The following is a 21,402-nucleotide window of genomic DNA, read 5'->3' as shown; positions in this document are numbered from 1 at the left end:
TATGTTGGATGGAGACAAAGAGGTTGGATGCCTGGGATTCTGTATCCGTCATAGTTTTTCTTCTTTCTTACTTTCTTCAATTAAGAAAATATATTTCCTTTTTCCTTCTGCTTCTTCCAGGCCAGTCTTCAGTTCTCTTCAAGGAACATGGTTCTCTGAAAATTGTCTAAGAAAAACAAGAAAGAAAAGACCTAAAATAGTTTGGAAAATAGTGCTTAGTGTATATCACTTTTAAAAATTCATAGTTTCTCTTACCATATTAATGGTTTTAAGACGTTCTTTAATAAATAATCCCATTAAATTTTATTCACCCATTTATTTAACCCTTTTCTACTTTCTCACTTTTAGATCTTTGTCTAAAGAGACTAATCTCTTTGCCCTAGAAATCAACCACAACTTCTTTCACTTATTCACTCTCCAAATACCATACATTCTCTTGACCTTTTCCTTTTAGAAGACCCTGTATATTCTCTTCAGCAATTAGTGCCCTTAAATTACCTGTTTAATACCTGTCTTCCTCCTAGACTATAAGCTCCAGGAACCCTTTCAAAGTTACGTTCATAGCACAGCATCTGGTACACGGAGTAACGCAATATATATCTGTTGAAAGAGTGAAAAATGCTTAATATATAATTAGTGTTTGGGACTTACCTTGAGAAATACTTCATAGATGGATTGTCTTTTCCTCCCATCTCTCACTTGGAAGGTGAAGCCAGAGAAAAGGAAAAGCTAGAGGATTTAAGGAGAAAGAGGAAATGCTTATGGCTGATGTGGCTCTCAGTCAAAGAGCAGGCTTCCAGTCAGGTTCTGAGTCTAATCTTTAAGGTCATGATGACTATTTCTCTTTAGCTGATAAGAGGAATGGGAAATGTACTTATGGCGGAGGTAGTTTGGGTAGAACCACCAAAGACAAAGGGAAACAATTTACTGAGAACATCTGGTTAGAGACAGCAGGTCAATTTTTCACCTCCGCTGCCCCATTCTCAGGGCTAACAATGGAAAATTACTTGCTCCTAATTTCTGTTGCTTATTTGACAAATGTTATCAATATATCTTAGGTTTGCCTAGCAACCTGCAGGTCAAAATGGATCTTGACTTTGCAAGTTTAGGTTTTGTATTCACGTTTATCCTTATTTTAAACATCATTTTTTGTATGTTTTGATCATGCCGTATTAAACCTCAAATAAAGTTTTAATTGTTTTAGAAAGAATTATATCTCATAGATATTTTAAATTGCAACAATAGTTGGCTTCCAAAAGAAATTTTAAGGCAGAGGAAGATTCTTTTCACCAGACCATCTGTGTACCTTGTACTTTGTGTAGGCTTAGGAAATGGTTTATAGCCCTCCCACATTTGGGGGGATTGCTAGCTGTCTCACTCATACCATGCCCCAAGGGAGTCTTTGTTTTTGTAAGAGGGAAAAGAGGTGAACGGTACTGCTGCCTGGAAATGAATTTGTAAAGCAAAAATATTTCTAAGCTAAATTTTACATTATGCTATTATGTTAATTTACTGTCTTTTCCTGCCATTTCCTTGTTTTTGTCCAATTACTTCTGTTTGACACTTACATGTAAAATACAGGCTTTTCAAGCATTTTCACTGGATAGTTTTAAGGGTTCCTTTGAAATAAAACAAAGCAAAACAAAGTGACTTCCCATATGCCAATTCCCACTAAAATTGTATACACACCCCATCTTTGTCAAGGATAATAGTACCTACTAACTAATTAAATGCCTAAACAAACTTTGAAAATATTATATTATTTAGTTCTACCATATTTCTGTGAGATGTGTATTGTTAACTCTCTATGATGCAGAAAATAATGTGACTCAGAAATATTAGATAACACACAACTTATTAGAGGCACAGGTGAGATAGAAACACAGACTGCCTGGCTGAAAGGTGTATTGTCAGCTATTCTGCCCTGTCTCTCTCATGCCTCACCACCTAGCCATGTTCAGGGCATTCATATTTCTAAAACGCCTATTGCTCTTAGACATACTTGTTGGAGTCAACAAAAAAGAATTACCATTTAAAAGAGAAATTTACTGAAACTATAAAAATGTATTTTCACGAGAAATATGAAGTTGAAAGTTTTATATTGCCCACACTACTAAGCTCTTCAAATATTGTGGGGAGTTGAAAGCCAAATTCCCCTGCTAGAAAAGTCTAATATTTACTTTAATATATTTTGTCAGTATAAGGAAAAATCAGGTCTATAAAATATACATTGATCCCAGATTCAGTAGCTTGAATTTCACCTCATTTTTTAAATGGAGATGAAGCTTTTACAACTGAAAATAACAAAAAAAGTTGGTGCAAAGATAACGTACAGAAGCACTATAATATTTTTCATAATTTCAGTCAAAGTAAGGCTAAGTTTTGACTACTGATTTAATTAGGAACTCAAAGGTTGGACTTTTCATTGCTTAAAGGGCTTCAACATTTCTTATACTTCACATTGACTTTGCTACACATGGAAGCCATGCTAATTTGGTGGGTGTTCCCAGAAAGTTGTGATTGTTTTCTGCAGTAACACTTGCATTCTCTCGGGGTGTAACCAGCAGGAACGTTTGCTGACAAGGGTTATTGGAGAACAGAGGGCACTGTACAGTATTAGACCATAGACTTTGGAATCCTGGACAGCTGGGATTGGAGACCTGAATACCCCACTTATTAGTACTGTGACCTTGGACAAGATAATTAACACACTTACCTTTGGTTTACTTCTTTATAAAACATGGATAATAATAGTAACTTCTCTATGAAGCTTTGAATATGAATTAAAAAGATATAATCAAGTGCTAAGCATGGTGCTTGGCACACAGTAGGTTCTCAGTCAGTTAGAAGTTGTTTTTATTGTTGTTTTTCTCACTCCAATCCCACAATTTAAAAAAAATTTTTTTTATCGGAGTATAGTTGATTTACAATGTTGTGTTAGTCTCAGGTGTACAGCAAAGAGAATCAGTTACACATATACATATATCTACTTTTTTTAAAGATTCTTTTCCCATATAGGCCATTACAGAGTACTGAGTAGAGTTCCCTGTGCTATACAGTAGGTCCCTACTAGTTATCTATTTTATATATAGTAGTGTGTATATGTCAATGCCAATCTCCCAATTTATCCCTCCCCCCGCTTCTCCCCTGGTAACCACAAGTGTGTTTTCTACGTCTGTGACTCTACTTCTGTTTTGTAACTAAGTTCATTTGTACCTTTTTCTTAGATTCCACATGTAAGCATTGTCGTATGATATTTTTATTTCCAATAATGAGTGGACAATCAAAACAGGATTAAACTGATTTTTTTTTTTTTTTTTGCTTCCTTCTCCAGCATGAAATAACTGACTGAGCTCTGGCCATAGACGGGTTTAAAAACAGTCATTTGGGGGACTGATGATTTGCCTCTTGTGGTTTACTAGCCCGTGGGATGAAGGATATTTCAGGTTGGGTTTCTAGGGAAACAGACTGGGAGTAGAGATTTGCGTGCCAGAGGTTTGTTGGTTAGTGTGCTCAGATCAACACCCGGTAAGGAGTGAGGGAGACTAAGGAGGCAAGGCAGAAGTTGAACTGTGATATAGTCTCCACAGAGGCCTCAGCAGCTCACACAGGAGATCTGCAGGTAAAATGATAGTTCAGAGTTGTCCTGTCTTGAAGTCAGGAGGACAAATCTTTGTACTCCCAAATTACAGTCATTGGGTTTGACGCTTAGACATGGATGGGGAAACGTTTGTCTGTGGATGGTAATTCCTGAGGAGGGTCTCAGAAGTAGCTCTCAGCAGGCAGCACTTTCAGCAGCTGGGAGATTGGGGAAATGAGTGTTTTAATACTGAAAATTGGGAAAAGGGAGAAGGGAAGAAGCCTGAACAGTGCACCACTGTTTCCACTACACACAACACTTAGATAGATGTATTTAAATTTATATATTTATATACATTTATATACCTATAAATATATAAAAGGTGTATTAAAATATAGCTTTTGTGAGATAATTCTATTTTTAAAACTTAAACTTGAGACACGTATAAATTCTAATAGTTTATCTAAAGTTATTGAACTTTAAAAATTTGTAGTCCAAACAGCAGATTTACTTGTTTCTTTGCTGTGAGGGAAGGAGGTATCTAAAACATAAATTGTTTAAAGGATCAAAAAAACCAAAGTAACACAATTGATGACAAAGTTGGAACCAAAATTCAAGTTTTCTGATTCTTTTCCTTCTTTAAACCTTTATTGACTTAAAACCTGGGTAGATTTTTCTTTTCTTTTTCTTTTTCTTTTTTTTTTTTTGACTATGTAGTTGATCTCTTAAAGTGTTTTCTAGCTGTGCTCTGTAATTACCAAACTTTGGATTTTCTGCCAAAACAAATGTATTAAGGTATGCTCTCATCTAATTTGATATGTAAATCAGAGATGATTTTAAAAAGCCAAACTTAAGAAAGCATGAAACCTACTGCTTACTACAGAATGTAACATCTCTTTGTATTTAACTGAGGTAGATATTATTTATGTATATTAATATTTTTCATGGATTCTCAAGTAAAGAATGCAGAATCTGCTTTTGTATAGTAGTAATTGATCGAAGTTAGCATATATATCTCTGTATCCTTTCATTATTATTTTTATTCAGAAACACACATGTGCTTTCCTGACATCTGTATTCTAAGTTGTATGATTCATTATTTTTAAACTCGGATAACCTGATTTCACATATTTTTCCATGAGTCACAGGAAAGTCTAGTTGTTAGTTTGTTACTGTCTGTACTTTTGCATAGCATGCCTGCACTTGCCATCATTTTTCTGATTTTTGTTTTTCATCTCTCAACCAGTCACTTTGGGAATAGTCCTTCCAGTTTTCAATGAAAACCAGACAAGAATAGCCATGGATTTCTCAAGACTGGCAAACTATTTTTGTTATTATTTGTTTAATTCCATGGGTTTAAATATAACCAGGAAGTCTGCATCAGTTGTTTTGATCTTGGGTCTTAATCTCATCTATTTAACTCTTAAAAATTACTTTTCTCTAGGGTTTCACAAATCTTTTGCTTGGACAATTTAGAAACTCAGCTGGGATGGATGATACATTAGCAAGGCAACAATATTTCTTAACCATAGAGCAGGCACAGTGGTGGAAATTGCTCCAGGAGGTCACTAATGTTCAGGAAACTTAACAGGGCATCTGAATTCTCTGAAAATTAGACATTATCTAACTGCTCTAGTTTGACTTTTTTCCAGGGGAAAACAAAATATTCCTTTGGTGCCTAATGTGATCCTGCATGATAAATATGAACTTAAATAGGTCAATGTATTCAGAGCAAACCTGTTGTTTAATATTAAACTTGGTTTATTCAATTGGTATTTTTGGATGCCTCCTTTTACCTAGACACCAAAGAGAAGATGATCAATAAAAGCTCCTTTCTTGACTTAACATCTCCTTTCTGCTACTGCCCCATTTCTCAGTTCTTCCTTTCCTCTTATTCTCTGTTAAATCCACCAACTTTGCCCATACCACTCTACTTAAACATTTCCGAGGTGAACAGTGACCACGTTATTGCTAGGTCCAAGGGTCATTTCGCAGTCCTCAGTTGGACTGACCTCTCATCTCCATTTGGCACAGCTGATCACTTGCTTTATCGACACCCTGCTTTCATTTTGCTTCCAGAACATCCGCTCACCTAGTTTGTCTCCTAGGTTGCTGGGTACTTTTACTCGGTCTTTCTTTTTTTGCTATTCCTTGTCATTCCATGACCTCTAAATATCAGAACACTCCAGTGTCCATTCCTTGAACTACTCTTCCTCTCCAGCTAAATTCATTTCTCTGGTGATCTTTCCTACTGATGTATCTGTATGCTATCATCTCCCAAATTTATATATCTGGCCCAGGCCCCATCTCTGAAATTCAGGATCCTGGATCCAATCGTCTACCAGGAACTTCCACTTGGATGTCTAATAGACATCTTATATTAATATGTCTAAAATTGAACTAAACTTTGGCCTTCCAACCTATTCCACCCACCGTCTTCTCCCACTTCAGTTAATGCCAACTCAATTGTCCGTGTTCCTCGGGCTGAAAACCTGAACATCATTCTTGACTTTTATCAGTTTTTAAAAATATAGGCAAAAATCCATCCACAAATTTTCTTAGCTCTACCTTCAAAATATGTCCACCATTTCCACTGTTGCCAACCTGGTCCAATCTACTACCATTGGATAGCCTTCTGACTGCTCTGCATCTGTCTGCCCTTACTCAGCTACCTTTTTTTTTTTACATATTTATTGGAGTATAATTGTTTTACAGTGGTGTGTTAGTTTCTGCTTTATAACAAAGTGAATCAGTTATACATATATATATATGTTCCCATATCTCTTTCCTCTTGCGTCTCCCTCCCTCCCACCCTCCCTATCCCACCCCTCTAGGTGGTCACAAAGCACCGAGCTGATCTCCCTGTTTAGCTACCATTTAATCTTAACAAGCTGCCAAGGTGATTATTTTGAAATGAAAATCAGATTATGTCATTTTTCTGTTAAAAAAACAGGCAGTTGTCACCTTGAGCTATACTTGATATCTGTTGACTTGTATCTGTGTGAGTGTGTGTGGCGGGGAGGGGTGTGAGTGGAGAAGGGAAGTCAGAGATCAGAGTGTCTGGAATAGACTAAGGAAAAGGAAGGATGGTAGGAAATAATGTCAGAGAAGTCATGAGGAGTCAGATTATGTAGGGTTTATATGACACTGCAAGGGCTTTGGTTTTTACTTTGAGTGAGGAAGGAGCCATTGGATGGCTCTGGGTAGAGGAAGGACATGACCTGGCTTAGGTTTTAACAGGAGCACTCTGGATGCTATGTTAAGGTTAGATGAAGGGCAGAGCAGAGAGACCAGTTAGGAGGCCATTGTGGTCATCCACCTGGGGTATGAAGCTGCTTGGACCAGGATGGTGACAGTGAAGCTGGTGAGAAATATCAGGTTCTTAATATATTTGAAAGAGTTAGCAGGATTTCTTGATAGACTGGGTATGAAATGGGAGGGAAATACAAGAGTTAAGGTTTTTATTTTATTTTATCTTTATTTATTTATTTGTTTGTTTGTTTGTTTGTTTTGTTTTTTGGTCTGAGCAACTGGAGCTGCATTATCTAAGATAGGGCGGGCCCTCCCTATCAAATTCTCATCTACAAAAACTCTCATTCTGATGAGAATTTGTAGAGCTCAGTTTGGGATATGTAAATGTGATATGGCACTTAGTCTACTTTTATCAAATATTTCCTGAGCAAATGAATGACATCTCAGCCCTACTTTCCACTGTACAGGTTATTCCTGTATCTTGAGCCCTTTGTCCCACCTTTACTTGTCCTACTTGTGTTTGGATTTGTTGGAGCATAGCTGCCTGGCTTGTGCTTGGGGTGAGGTAATTTGGGAGTCAAGTTATCCCATATACAGACATGAACACTTTTCTTCCCTTTTTTAAAATTATAAGTCCAACCTTAGCTTTCTTCTATTGTCTGTGAGGTCTCTGAGACCTAAGTTTTCCCAATGAGGTGTGAGAAAGATGGGCTTGCTTCTCGAGGTGATCCCCTTTTTGAAGGTTGTGCGATTTCAGCTTTGGAATTTTTTTCAGTCAGTTCCCTAAACCACCATGTCACCCACATTTCGTCTTTCAAAATATGTTGACACCTCTCTATTGTTGTTATCATTCCCTGTGTCACCTTTGATATTGTCATGTGTATTTTTATATTCATAAATTGTTATTTCAGTGTTTTGTTTTTTTTCTTTTGAGGGAGCTGAGATAGATGCACATATTCCATTGAAGTTAGCAAAAATGTCACTTACATACTTTTCCAGGATCTTTCTGTTTAATATTTAGCATTTTTTTCATGAAACTATACAAGTAAACACTAACTTTTTCCTTCAAGTAAACCAGTAAATATTGAAATGTTATACCTGTCAAAATGTTTAGAGTCACGATGTTGCACTAATTGTGATGGATTTTGCGCTCCTGGCTCATTATCTCCTCTCTTACTTTTAGAACAATCCTCATTGTGAAGTTACATGAGCTCCTAGTATAGTCTGTGAAACTTTTAATACTCAATACATGTTTGTTGAATGTTTGACTAAATTGTAGAAGAATTGCCCATTGTTGAAGTCCTTATTCATTCTCAGGTTAATTCTCCAATATTTTATTAACTGATATTTGAATGCATACCCAATAAGGGTAAGATGCTATGGAATATATGATAATGATTTAGAAATAGTTCCCGATCTCAAGACACTTATAGTGTATTAATACTGGAAAAATTACATAAAATTAAAGAGGTAAACTGTAATAAAGGGCATAAAAGTCAAGTAATTTGGAATTTCAGAGAAGAGAGGGATTTTTGTAGCATGGGAAATCAAGATTTCTTCATGAAAGTGGTAGCATTTGAGATGGGCCTTAAAGAATTACCAGTGTCCAATATGAGAAATGGGAATGAAGTCATTCTAAATGAGTATACTAGTAAGTGGGAAAATGAAGAGACAAGAAAATATATTAGTTGATCCATGTTGGCTTAGCTGGATCAAAGAGGAAAAATGGGATATAAAATTGGAAAGAATTTGGAACAAATGTTGTTGGTCAGAGACCATAGGAAAGAAAGAATGTGCATGTTTTCCCATAACAGGATACGAAAGGTTAATCAATAGGAGATTGCTGTGATCAGACGTTTTCTTTGGTAATATTATTTGAAAGGACTTGAAAATTGATTGAATGCTGGCAGGAAGAGAAATACCTGGTATTACTCTGAGATTTGAACCTCTGTTCTGGTGGGATGTAGGTTCCATGTCCAGACCTAGGGGAATTAGAAGGAGAAGATAATTTGGGAAAGAAGATAACAGCAATTTTAGATATATTACATTTACAGCGAATTTCAAGTGGAAATTATCTAGCAGACATAGAAAATGTGAAACTAGAGCTTTGGAAAAGAGGGTTAAAAATAAAGACCTGACAATAATGATTAAAGAACATCATATTCTGTGATCATTTTCTCTGGTTTAAGAAATTTGTTACATTGAAAATTTAATATTTAACATAGTAACATCCATTTTGGAGTTATTTTTATTTATTGTTGCAAAGCTCGTGATTTAAAATAAACACATTGTGGCTTTTAAATTCATTTTCCATGTTGAATAAATTCTTGTGCAGTGAAATCATTTTTACATTTTGTTCTCAAATGTAAGATGATTATGTAATATCTGTTTATATTTTTGTGGGACTGTTATAAAATCATTAGTCATTTGAGCACATTAAAAACCCAATGCCATTTTGAACAAATAATTTGAAAGAAAAGGTTGTTTTTCTCCAGGATATCAAAGTACGCATTCCTCCAGGTCTCTTGCAAATTCTGTCATTTTATTTTCTTCTCCTTAAACTAGGTGTGAGTATTCTGCTACTTATATTAAGGTCAATATCAGCCAAACTCCATTCTCTTCATCTAGGAAACTTAAGTGAGACTAAAGTAAGACTCAGGAATGTTTTAATGTTTATATTTTAAATTAAACTTTTAAAGTATGTAAAATTATAAACATTAAAAAGCTTAATAATAAATTTTAAAAATAGATGTGTATGAAATGAGTTATTTTCTCTGTCTTCAATTTTACTTCCCAGAAATTAATATTCTTAACAATGTATCATATAGTCTCATCAATGTATTTCTGTGTATAGAGGAAAAACATTAATATCTGTTTTATGTTATTTTATTATTTATTTATTTATTTATGGCTGCTTTGAGTCTTCATTGCTGCACATGGGCTTTCTCTAGTTGCGGAGAGTGGAGGCTACTCTTCATTGTGGTGTGTGGGCTTCTCGTTGCGGTGGCTTCTCTTGTTGCAGAGCACAAGCTCTAGGTGCATGGACTTCAGTAGTTGTGGCTCTCAGGTTCTAGAGCACAGGCTCAGTAGTTGTGGTGCACAGGCTTAGTTGCTCCGCAGCATGTGGGATCTTCCCGGACCAGGGTACAAACCCGTGTCCCCTGCATTGGCAGGTGGATTCTTAACCACTGTGCCACCAGGGAAGTCCCCTAATATCTGTTTTAATTTTAATAATGTAAACTTTACTACATGTCCTACAACATATTTTAACTGAAAATTTGTCACTAGCATATTTATTTTTAATGTTCTAAGAGAAACAAGATAGCCAAAGATATGAATACTTTATTATTTCTTCTCTTTGAGAAGTTTTCTAAACACTTTTAAAAAGATAGTGAAACAACATTAAGGAATCACTACACTATGCTTTAGACAACATTAATGAATCTGAACATTATTTGTGCAAATGTACTAAAATGTGATTCTAAGATTTTCAGTCATTGTTTCAAACCACACATGCTGAAGTCATTCTGTGTGCTATTCTGTGCAGGCCCCCTTCAAATCTGGGGTGATATGATTGGGCAAATACTCTGTTAAAATATGTCTTTTTAATTCCTAGCTAGTTTGAGGAAGTATCAGTAATTTATAAAGGCATCATTCCCAAGAGTTTGAGAGGAACAATATTGTGTTCTACCTGTTCACAACCAGATCAGCCTTAAAAGCTATCCTGATACATTTGGCCAACACTTAGAAGAAGGAAGTTTATAGGCCCCTACAAGGCCTGAGGGAATGTTAAACATCATATGTAATTATCTTTTACAATGTCTGCACTGAAAGAATAGAACAGAGATATGAATATTTGGCAAAATGTACATTTTCCTTTAGAATACATTATAAGATTAAATCAAGCCAGATGCGCACTCAGGCATACAAAGACTAACTTTGTTGCTCCCTGTTATATCTTCTTGGCTTAGATCTTCTTTTCATAACCTAAGATTTAGTTCACAATAAGGGAAACATCAAGAGACATGGGAACAATCAGGTTGGTAGCTTGGAACTCTGTTGGGATTCTTGCTTTCTGGCAGCTACAGCTTTTACAGCATAGAGGCTCTGGCCAGCGTTAAGTATTGATAGTACGAAGTAAAAGTGGTGGTGGGTTTTTACAGATCGCATCATGTTATTTGGAGATTTACTAATGACAAAACATTGCTCTTGGAGTTATTAAAAACTAGAATGTAAATTAAATAATTAAACGTTAGATTGAGAATTATAAATGAAGTAATATTTTAATAGTATAAATATTTAATAATATGATTTTTATATTCTTTTCATTTATTTCAATATTTTAAACTACAGTTAGTAGTAATAATCCTATTAGAAACACTGATTGTGGAATAATGGCTTGGAAATTCCTTGTTACAATAAATCTCAACCCTGAACATGTGCTTTTTAGTTTGTTTATGATTTGTCATGAAGAAATGATTAATATCTAACTTTTTATTTAGTGTTTTCACTGACCTCCAAGCTACTTATCTTCTTTGATGAGTTGTTTACATATCTCCATGGTGTCTTCACCTCCTTTATTTCTTTTCCTTAGAGCATCCCTATGTGACCTACATTAATTAGTCAACATAGTGAGCTCGAGGATCTTCAACTTACTTCATGTAACCCATTCTCTGTCACAAGGCCCTCAGAGCCACTGGCATATTCTTTCATCTGTGCTTCAACTTCAGCCCATGTTTCCCCTTAATTCATATTGTTGTACATTGATTCCACTAATTTTCAACAAATCCTTTTTTTCCATCTACTCCATTTGACTTCTCATGCAATCCTTAGCCATTTTCCGTATCTTTGCTTTAGTGGAGACAGTGGCCTGCCATAGTTACGAACTGTGTAGGCAGACAAACCCAGACCCAAACTCTGTCTTGGGCAAGTTGATTTTTTTTTCCTTTTTAAATTTTTTTATTTTATTTTATTGGAGTATAGTTGATTTAACATGTTATGTTAGTTTCTGCTGTATAGCAAAGTGAATCAGTTATATATATATCTACTCTAAAATTCTTTTCCCATAAAGTTGTTACAAGTTGATTTTAAGTCTTAGTTACTTAATTTCCTTAACTATAAAAAACAACTCACCAGGGTTATTGTGAGCTTTTAGAAATGAGGCACTTAACCCTGCCCTTGGTACATGATATTCAATGAACACTGGCTAGTCACATGCAGATGATCCCTTACCCATAACCCTTATGCTAGATGTATTTTTGGAATTCAGAATTTTGAGGGTTGTAAAAGGTATGCATAATGAATATATTACCTAAGATCTCTAGTAGGATATGAGGCAACATTCTTAAACAAATGGGTATTTCTGTAGGAAAATAGTTCTGTATGAACTTTTATACAGAAGTATTAACCTCTCATCATTACCTTCCCATCAATTCAGGTCTGATAGTGCCACCAAATGTGTTATGAAAAAACTCATTTTTGAAAATTTCTGAATTTTAGAATTGTGGAAAGGGTTTGGGATTCTGTAAAATAAAGGGAGATACTGCATTTTCTTATTGTGAACTAAAAATTATTCTCTCATTTTTACTATGTGGCTGTTTCCTATATTTGCTAAACGTGGGACCACAGGTACTTTTTCTTACCTCCAGTACCACAGCTCACTCCCCTCCTCAAGTACCCTTGCCACTTTACTCCAGATTTCTTCTGAGAATTATGAGAGGGAATGAAATAAAACTCTTTCAGTAGGAGTTTCTTCATTGGACACAGAAAATTCAGGTCACATTGATAATTACTTTTTTCATTTGCCCGGAATTTGTTAGGATGTGAATCGTATAAGAATATCTGCAAAGAAGAAGACACTAAAATCATTAGTCTTCATTTCTTCCTTCATGGTTAAAAGCTGTGTCCTCTTAAATATTTTAACTCAAAATATATTTAAGCAAGATTTATGGTTAGATGTAATATACTAGCCGTTTTAGACTATGTGTATTTTTTGTTTTATATAATACATATGGGCTTTTCGAGAAACGTATAATATCTTATTGACTGGTTGGCATTGCTTTTTTTCTCCCACTAATGAGGATATGTATAGATTTTTTTTAGTCCATTCCTTTCTATTTCTTATTGATTTTGGAGATTTGCTATGAGAATAAAAGTAGTAATTGAATCATACTCTGGTACTACATAATTATTATACAGAATTGATTCCAGTATTTATTTATTTTTTTAGTGTCCTACTGAAACCAAAGCAACATTTGGGGTCCACCTTAAAATAGTAGGAGACTGGACAGGTATGTAGAACACAGAGTTTTAAAATATACGCTTTGAAAATAATGTGTCATACAATAATTTTGATGTCTAAGTAGTGGAATGACCAACAGGTATAGAAATGTGTATGTGTCCTCAAGCTGTTGTTTTGTTTTCCTTCTTCGCTTGTACAGTTTTTACATTCATGTGTTTGTTTTTTTCTTCTGTAAGATGCATTTTTGGAATTGGAATACCTTGGATATCAGTAATTGTTAATAGTGTGTTGTTCATGTGATAGTAAACCATAGATTTCTACCTGCTTGTCAGATGTACTGGAAATGGTGGGAACACTGAAATGTCTTTTAGAAAACATCGTTTTAAAATTAGTGGTTGGTTTTACTTTCAAAATAATCGACACCTGGGATTGAGATCACACAAATCTTCCAGTTCTTGCATGACTGTCTGCATGGTATTATCTCTATATATAGCAACTCTACAACATCTTTTGAATAGTGGTCATTTATAATAGCAGGTCTGTTGGTGATGTTTTACTCTTCTATTGATAAAAAATTTTTTTTGTTATCTGAAAGGTGCATTGTATTAAGAGTTCTGAGTAAATAAACATTACTCATTCTTATATTCCCTTTGCCCAACAGAGTGACTGACAAGTGAGTGCTCCGTAAACCTTAGCTTGCTGGCTGGTTGTTTATTTTGGCTATTCAAAGGAGAGGATGCAAATGTAACTAAAAATAATTTTTAATTGAATGCTAAACTAGGAGTTGGTTTGTGAAAACTATACAGAATCAGAAAAAGGCAGATTCAGTGTAATCTCAGGCAATAAGAGAAGCTTCACAGAGAAGATAAAATTTAAGCTGAATATTGAAAATCAGACAGATGAAGAAAGAAGAAGGTCATTTAAGTGAAATCCACAGCACTGTCAAAAATCAAGGAAGGTAATGATTAAACCTTATTGGAGAAGTGTGAGTCAGTCAGCCTAGCAGAAGCAAAGATATTGTTCTGGGGAGTAGTATGGAAAAACCATTTAGGGTCAGCATGGTAAAGATCTTGAATGCCTTGACAAGGTGTTAGAACAAATTAGAGATGTTAGGGAATCTTTGAAGGATTTGGAGCATCATAATGTAAATGGTATTGATAACTTGCTAGTTGATTAGGTTAGGATCAAGAGAAGACATTGGTACTGGAAGGCAGAGGAGAAGGAGTCAGTAAAGGAGTGAGGATGGAAACTGAGGACTAGAAGAAATATATTTGCAAATGCAGCTTAAGAAGTTAGTATTGGAAAGGGGGGACTAATTATTGTAAAAAATAGGAAAGGACAAGATGTTATGTAACAGGGAAGAGATATTTTAGAAAGGACAGTTGAAAGAGCTTATATTATACAGTTAAATAATAATAGTGTGTATAAAATCCTTTGTCTCTAGAAAGAGCAGTCAGCTTGGAAATGGAGATGAGAAGAAAATGGGGAAAATATGCAACATAGGATTTCATGGGCAAACAAAGAAACGAATCCAAATATCTCTGAGCAGTGATGATCTATTTGGAATCATGAAAAATCAGGCTTAAATTCATATTATTCATTTCATAGCTTTCGAAAGAGATCATTGTAGTCCATTGTTAGAAGAATACTGATGTAGTATAGAAATAGTAATTCTCATAAGCCCAGAACTAGTTCATACAATAAAAATTGTTTTGCACTGTTTGGCAAATAAAGAATGAGCTGAAATTCTTCTCTGGTAAGGATCCCAATATAGTAAGAATTAACTTCAATAATGAATGGTAATTGATAGAATTCTATATCTGAAGGGTAACAAGCATAATGAAGTCATAATTTAATTCATCAGGGTAAGCAGAAAGTTCATCAGGGCTTATTATTTTATTTTTATTTTTTAAACATCTTTATTGGAGTATAATTGCTCTACAATGGTGTGTTAGTTTCTGCTTTATAACAAAGTTAAGCAGTCATACATATACATATATCCCCATATCCCCTCCCTCTGTTGTCTCCCTCCCACCCTCCCTATCCCACCCCTGGGTGGTCACAAAGCACCCAGCTGATCTCCCTCTGCTATGTGGCTGCTTCCTACTAGCTATCTATTTTACATTTGGTAGTATATATGTGTCCATGCCACTCTCTCACTTCGTCCCAGCTTACACTTCCCCCTCTCCGTGTCCTCAAGTACATTCTCTATGTCTGTGTCTTTATTCCTGTCCTACCCCTGGGTTCTTCATAACCATTTTTATTTTTTTTTAGATTCCATATATATGTGTTAACATATGGTATTTGTTTTTCTCTTTCTGACTTACTTCACTCTGTATGACAGACTCTAGGTCCATCCACCTCACTACAAATAACTCAATTTTGTGTGTTTTTATGGCTGAGTAATATTCTATTGTATATATGTGCCACATCTTCTTTATCCATTCATCTGTCAATGGACAGATGTCTGGGCTATTGTAAATAGAGCTGCAATGACCATTGTGGTACATGACTCTTTTTGAATTATGGTTTTCTCAGGGTATATGCCCAGTAGTGGGACTGCTGGGTCATATGGTAGTTCCATTTTTAGTTTTCTAAGGACCCTCCATACTGTTCTGCATAGTGGCTGTATCAATCTACATTCCCACCAACAGTGCAAGAGGGTTCCCTTTTCTCCACACCCTCTCCAGCATTTATTGTTTGTAGATTTTTTGATGATGGCCATTCTGACCGGTGTGAGATGATATCTCATTGTAGTTTTGATTTGCTTTTCTCTAATGATTAGTGATGTTGAGCACCCTTTCATGTGTTTGTTGGCCATCTGTATATCTTCTTTGGAGAAATGTCTATTTAGGTCTTCTGCCCATTTTTGGATTGGGTTGTTTGATTTCTTGATATTTAGCTGCATGAGCTGCCTGTAAATTTTGCAGATTAATCCTTTGGCAGTTGCTTCACTTGCAAATATTTTCTCCAATTCTGACGGTAGTATTTTCGTCTTGTTTAGGGTTTCCTTGGCTGTGCAAAAGCTTTTAAGTTTCATTAGGTCCCATTTGTTTATTTTTGTTTCTATTTGCATTTCTCTAAGAGGTGGGTCAAAAGGATCTTGCAGTGATGTATGTCATAGAGTGTTCTGCCTATGTTTTCCTCTAAGAATTTTATAGCATCTGGCCTTGCATTTAGGTCTTTAATCCATTTTGAGTTTATTTTTGTGTATGGTGTTAGGGAGTATTCTAATTTCATTCTTTTACATGTAGCTCTCCAGTTTTCCCAGCACCATTTATTGAAGAGGCCGTCTTTCTCCATTGTATATCCTTCCCTCCTTTGTCATAGATTAGTTGACCATATGTGCGTGGGTTTTTCTCTGGGCTTTCTATCCTGTTCCATTGATCTATCTTTCTGTTTTTGTGCCAGTACTATACTTGCTTGATTACTGTAGTTTTGTAGTATAGTCTGAAGTCCGGGAGCCTGATTCCTCCAGCTCCATTTTTCTTTCTCAAGATTGCTTTGGCTATTTGGGGTCTTTTGTTTTTCCAAACAAATTGTGAAAATTTTCCTAGTTCTGTGAAAAATGCCATTGGTAGTTTGATAGGGATTGCATTGAATCTGTAGATTGCTATGGGTAGTATAGTCATTTTCACAATATTGATTCTTCCAGTCCAAGAATGGCATATCTCTCCATCTGTTTGTATCATCTTTAATTTCTTTCATCAGTGTCTTATAGTTTTCTGCATACAGGTCTTCTGTCTCCTTAGGTAGGTTTATTCCTAGGTATTTTATTTTTTTTGTTGCAGTGGTAAGTGAGAGTGTTTCCTTAATTTCTCTTTCAGGTTTTTCATCCTTAGTGTATAGGAATGCAAGAGATTTCTGTGCATTAATTTTGTATCCTGCTATTTTACCAAATTCATTGATTAGCTCTAGTAGTTTTCTAGTAGCATCTTTAGTATTCTCTCTGTATAGTATCATGTCGTCTGCAAATAGTCACAGCTTTACTTCTTTGCCAATTTGTATTCCTTTTATTTCTTTTTCTTCTCTGACTGCTGTGGCTAAAACTTCCAAAACTATGTTGAATAATAGTGGTGAGAGTGGACAACCTTGCCTTATTCCTGATCTTAGAGGAAATGGTTTCAGTTTTTCACCTTTGAGCACAATGTTGGCTGTGGGTTTGTCATATATGGCCTTTATTATGTTGAACTAAGTTCCCTCTATGCCTACTTTCTGGCAGGTTTTTATCATAAATGGGTGTTGAATTTTGTCAAAAGCTTTTTCTGCATCTATTCAGGTGATCATATTGTTTTTATCCTTCAATTTGTTAATATGGAGTATTACATTGATTTATTTGCATATATTGAGGAATCCTTGCATTCCTGGGATAAACCCCACTTGATCATGGTGTATGATCCTTTTAATGTGCTGTTGGATTCTGTTTGCTAGTATTTTGTTGAGGATTTTTGCATCTATGTTCATCAATCATATTGGCCTGTAATTTTCTTTCTTTGTGACCTCTTTGGTTTTGATATCAGGGTGATGGTGGCCTTGTAGAATGAGTTTGGGAGTGTTCCTCCCTCTGGTATATTTTGGAAGATTTTTAGAAGGATAGGTGTTAGCTCTTCTCTAAATGTTTGATAGGATTCACCTGTGAAGCCATCTGGTCTTGCACTTTCGTTTGTTGGAAGATTTTTAATCAATTTCAGTGCTTGTGATTGGTCTGTTTATATTTCCTATTTCTTTCTGGTTCAGTCTTGGTTGGTTGTGCTTTTTTAAGAATGTGTCCATTTCTTCCAGGTTGTCCATTTTATTGGCATATAGTTGCTTGTAGTAATCTCTCATGATCCTTTGTATTTCTGTGGTGTCAATTGTTACTTGTCCTTTTTCATTTCTAATTCTATTGATTTGAGTCTTCTCCCTTTTCTTCTTGATGAGTCTGGCTAATGGGTTATCAATTTTGTTTATCTTCTCAAGAACCAGCTTTTAGTTTTACTGATCTTTACTATTGTTTCTTTCATTTCTTTTTCATTTATTTCTGATCTAATCTTTATGATTTCTTTCCTTCCGCTAACTTTGGGGGTTTTTTGTTCTTCTTTCTCTAATTGCTTTAGGTGTAATGTATGGTCATTTATTTGAGATGTTTCTTGTTTCTTGAGGTGGGATTGTATTGCTATAGATTTCCCTCTTAGAAATGCTTTTGCTGCATCCCATAGGTTTGGGTTGTCATGTTTTCATTGTCATTTGATTCTAGGTATTTTTTGATTTCCTCTTTGATTTCTTCAGCGATCTCTTGGTTATTTAGTAGTGTATTGTTTAGCTTCCATATGTTTGAATTTTTTACAGATTGTTTCTTGTAATTGATATCTAGTCTTATAGCGTAGTGGTTGGAAAAGATACTTGATACAATTTCAATTTTCTTAAATTTACCAAGGCTTGATTTGTGACCCCAGATATGGTCTATCCTCGAGAATGTTCCATGAGCACTTGAGAAGAAAGTGTATTTTGTTGTTTTTGGATGGAATGTCCTATAAATATCAATTAAATCCATCTTGTTTAATGTATCATTTAAAGCTTGTGTTTCCTTATTTATTTTCATTTTGGATGATCTTACATTGGTGAAAGTGGTGCGTTAAAGTCCCCTACTATGATTGTGTTACTGTTGATTTCCCCTTTTATGGCTGTTAGCATTTTCCTTATGTATTGAGGTGCTCCTATATTGGGTGCATAAATATTTACAATTGTTATATCTTCTTCTTGATTTGAGCCCTTGATCATTATGTAGTGTCCTTCTTTGTCTCTTGTAATAGTCTTTATTATAAGGTCTATTTTGTCTGATATGAGTATTGCTACTCCAGCTTTCTTTTGATTTCCATTTGCATGGAATATCTTTTTCCATCCCCTCACTTTCAGTCTGTATGTGTCCCTAGGCCTGAAGTGGGTATCTTGTAGGCAGCATATATACAAGTCTTGTTTTTGTATCCATTCAGCCAGTCTATTCATTTTGGTTGGAGCGTTTAATCCATTTACATTTAAGGTAGTTATTGATATGTATGTTCCTATTCCCATTTTCTTAATTGTTTTGGGTTTGTCATTGTCAGCCTTTTCCTTCTCTTGTGTTTCCCATCTAGAAAAGTTCCTTTAGCATTTGTTGTAAAGCTGGTTTGTTGGTGCTGAATTCTCTTAGCTTTTGCTTGTCTGTAAAGTTTTTAATTTCTCTGTCAAATCTGAATGTGATTCTTGCTGGGTAGAGGAATCTTGGTTGTAGTTTTTTCCCTTTCATCACTTTAAATATGCCCTGCCAGTCCCTTCTGGCTTGCAGAGTTTCTGCTGAAAGATCAGCTGTTAACCTTATGAGGATTCCCTTGTATGTCATTTTTTGTTTTTCCCTTGCTGCTTTTAATATTTTTTCTTTGTATTTAATTTTTGATAGTTTGGTTATTATGTGTCATGGTGTGTTTCTCCTTGGATTTATACTGTATAGGACTCTCTGTCCTTCCTGGACTTGATTGACTGTTTCCTTTCCCATATTAGGGAAGTTTTCAATTATAATCTCTTCAAATATTTTCTCAGTCCCTTTCTTTTTCTCTTCTTCTTCTGGGACCCCTGTAATTCGAATGTTGTTGCATTTAATGTTTTCCCAAAGGTCTCTTAGACTATCGTCAATTCTTTTCATTCTTTTTTCTTTATTCTGCTCTGCAGTAGTTATTTCCACTATTTTATCTTCCAGGTCCCTTATCCGTTCTTCTGCCTCAGTTATTCTGCTACTGGTTCCTTCTAGAGAATTTTTAATTTCATTTATTGTGTTGTTCATCATTTTATGTTTGCTCTTAATTCTTCTAGGCCCTTGTTAAACGTTTCTTGTATTTTCTCCATTCTATTTCTAAGATTTTGCATCATCTTTACTATCATTACTCTAAATTCTTTCTCAGGTAGACTGCCTATTTTCTCTTCATTTGTTTGGTCTGGTGGGTTTTTACCTTACTCCTTCATCTGCTGTGTGTCTCTGTCTTCTCATTTTGCTTAAAGGGTGTCTGTGACCTTATTTTGATTTTAGGCAGCCTCTCTGCTAATAGGTGGGGTTGTGTTCCTATCTTGCTAATTGTTTGGCATAGGGTGTCCAGCAGTGTAGCTTGCTGGTCGTTGAGTGGAGCTGGGTCTTAGCGTTGAGATGGAGATCTGTGGGAGATCTTTCGCCATTTGATATTACATGGAGCCAGGAGGTCTCTGGTGGACCAATGTCCTGAACTCGGCTCTCCCACCTCAGAAGCACAGGCCTGACACCCAGCCGGAGCACCAAGACCCTGTCAGCCACCCGGCTCAGAAGAAAACAGAGAAAAAAAAGAAAGAAAGAAGAATAAAATAAAATAAATAAAAAGTTACTAAAATTAAAAATTAAAAATTATTAAAAATAAAATTTAAAAATTAATAAAATATTAAGTAAGAAAGAAGAGAGCAACCAAACCAAAAAACAAATCCACCAATGATAACAAGCACTAAGATCTGTACTAAAAAAAAAAAAAAAGGACAAACAGAACACTAGGTAAAATGGTAAAAGCATAGATATATAGACAAACTCACACAAAGAAGCATACACATACACAAGATCTGTAATCCTCTCAATGCAGACCACTAGCGTTCTCAGCCACACATGCACTTATAAATGTTAGTCACTGGCTTCACCTACACACTTGTCTGAAGTTTGCACGACATGGACATCTTCTTAGTAATCTTCCAATTACTGGCACTTTTCAAGTACACTGAAGAAGATAAAACATGTGGCAGGTGAAGTAATGGTCCCCCAAAGACATGGACATCCATATCCCTGGCATTGCCTGGCTGCTGCGCAGCTATGGGGACCCGGAGCCCCATCATGGCTTATTACTAGCTATTGTTACTGAGTTTCTTCATAAAGTTATTTTCTATTGTCAGTGGCTCATTAAAATAAATGATTATCTTTTTATCTCATCTTTTATTTCAACCTTCTCTATTAGGAACACTTAATAGTTTTAATTTTGTCCTCTTTTTTAATATACAGTGTCACTGAGGGAGAAAAAAGATCATTCTCTTCAGAGAGTTCAGTTCCAGTTGGATGCTTTTCCATTAATAGACTTTCTTGGTTGTTGACTTTAAATATTTGTTGATTTGTAAAAAAATGTCAGGCATTCATGCAGAGAACCACTAAATAGTTCTGCCACTATCTGGCATTTTATTTCAAAAGACGTTTTAGCTGTCTTAAAAAAATGGAATTATAATTATGAAAGGAAAATTGGGAATATCATTGCTGAAATCAAGGATTATTGGGTTTTTATTCTAAAAGAATTACTTATTAAGTATTACTCAGTAT

At 35.3% G+C, this 21,402-nt stretch overlaps 1 protein-coding gene across 5 annotated transcripts in view; it reads left to right on the top strand.

Moving 5' to 3' along the window:
* Window positions 1–21,402, top strand: part of NOX4 (NADPH oxidase 4) — a 135,788-nt gene that overhangs the window by 65,522 nt on the left and 48,864 nt on the right. For all 5 annotated transcript variants that reach the window (XM_081241473.1, XM_081241475.1, XM_081241476.1 and 2 more), the window contains one exon: window positions 13,062–13,122. In XM_081241473.1, coding sequence (XP_081097599.1) covers window positions 13,062–13,122 — 61 coding nt within the window. The remainder of the gene's footprint in view (window positions 1–13,061; window positions 13,123–21,402) is intronic.

Source organism: Mesoplodon bidens, assembly GCF_964165515.1.
Source record: "Mesoplodon bidens genome assembly, chromosome: 7".
In the NCBI taxonomy this organism is placed as follows: Eukaryota; Metazoa; Chordata; class Mammalia; order Artiodactyla; family Ziphiidae; genus Mesoplodon; species Mesoplodon bidens.
The sequence above is the reverse complement of the archived record's forward strand: the minus strand, read 5'-3'. Positions and strand labels throughout refer to the sequence as shown.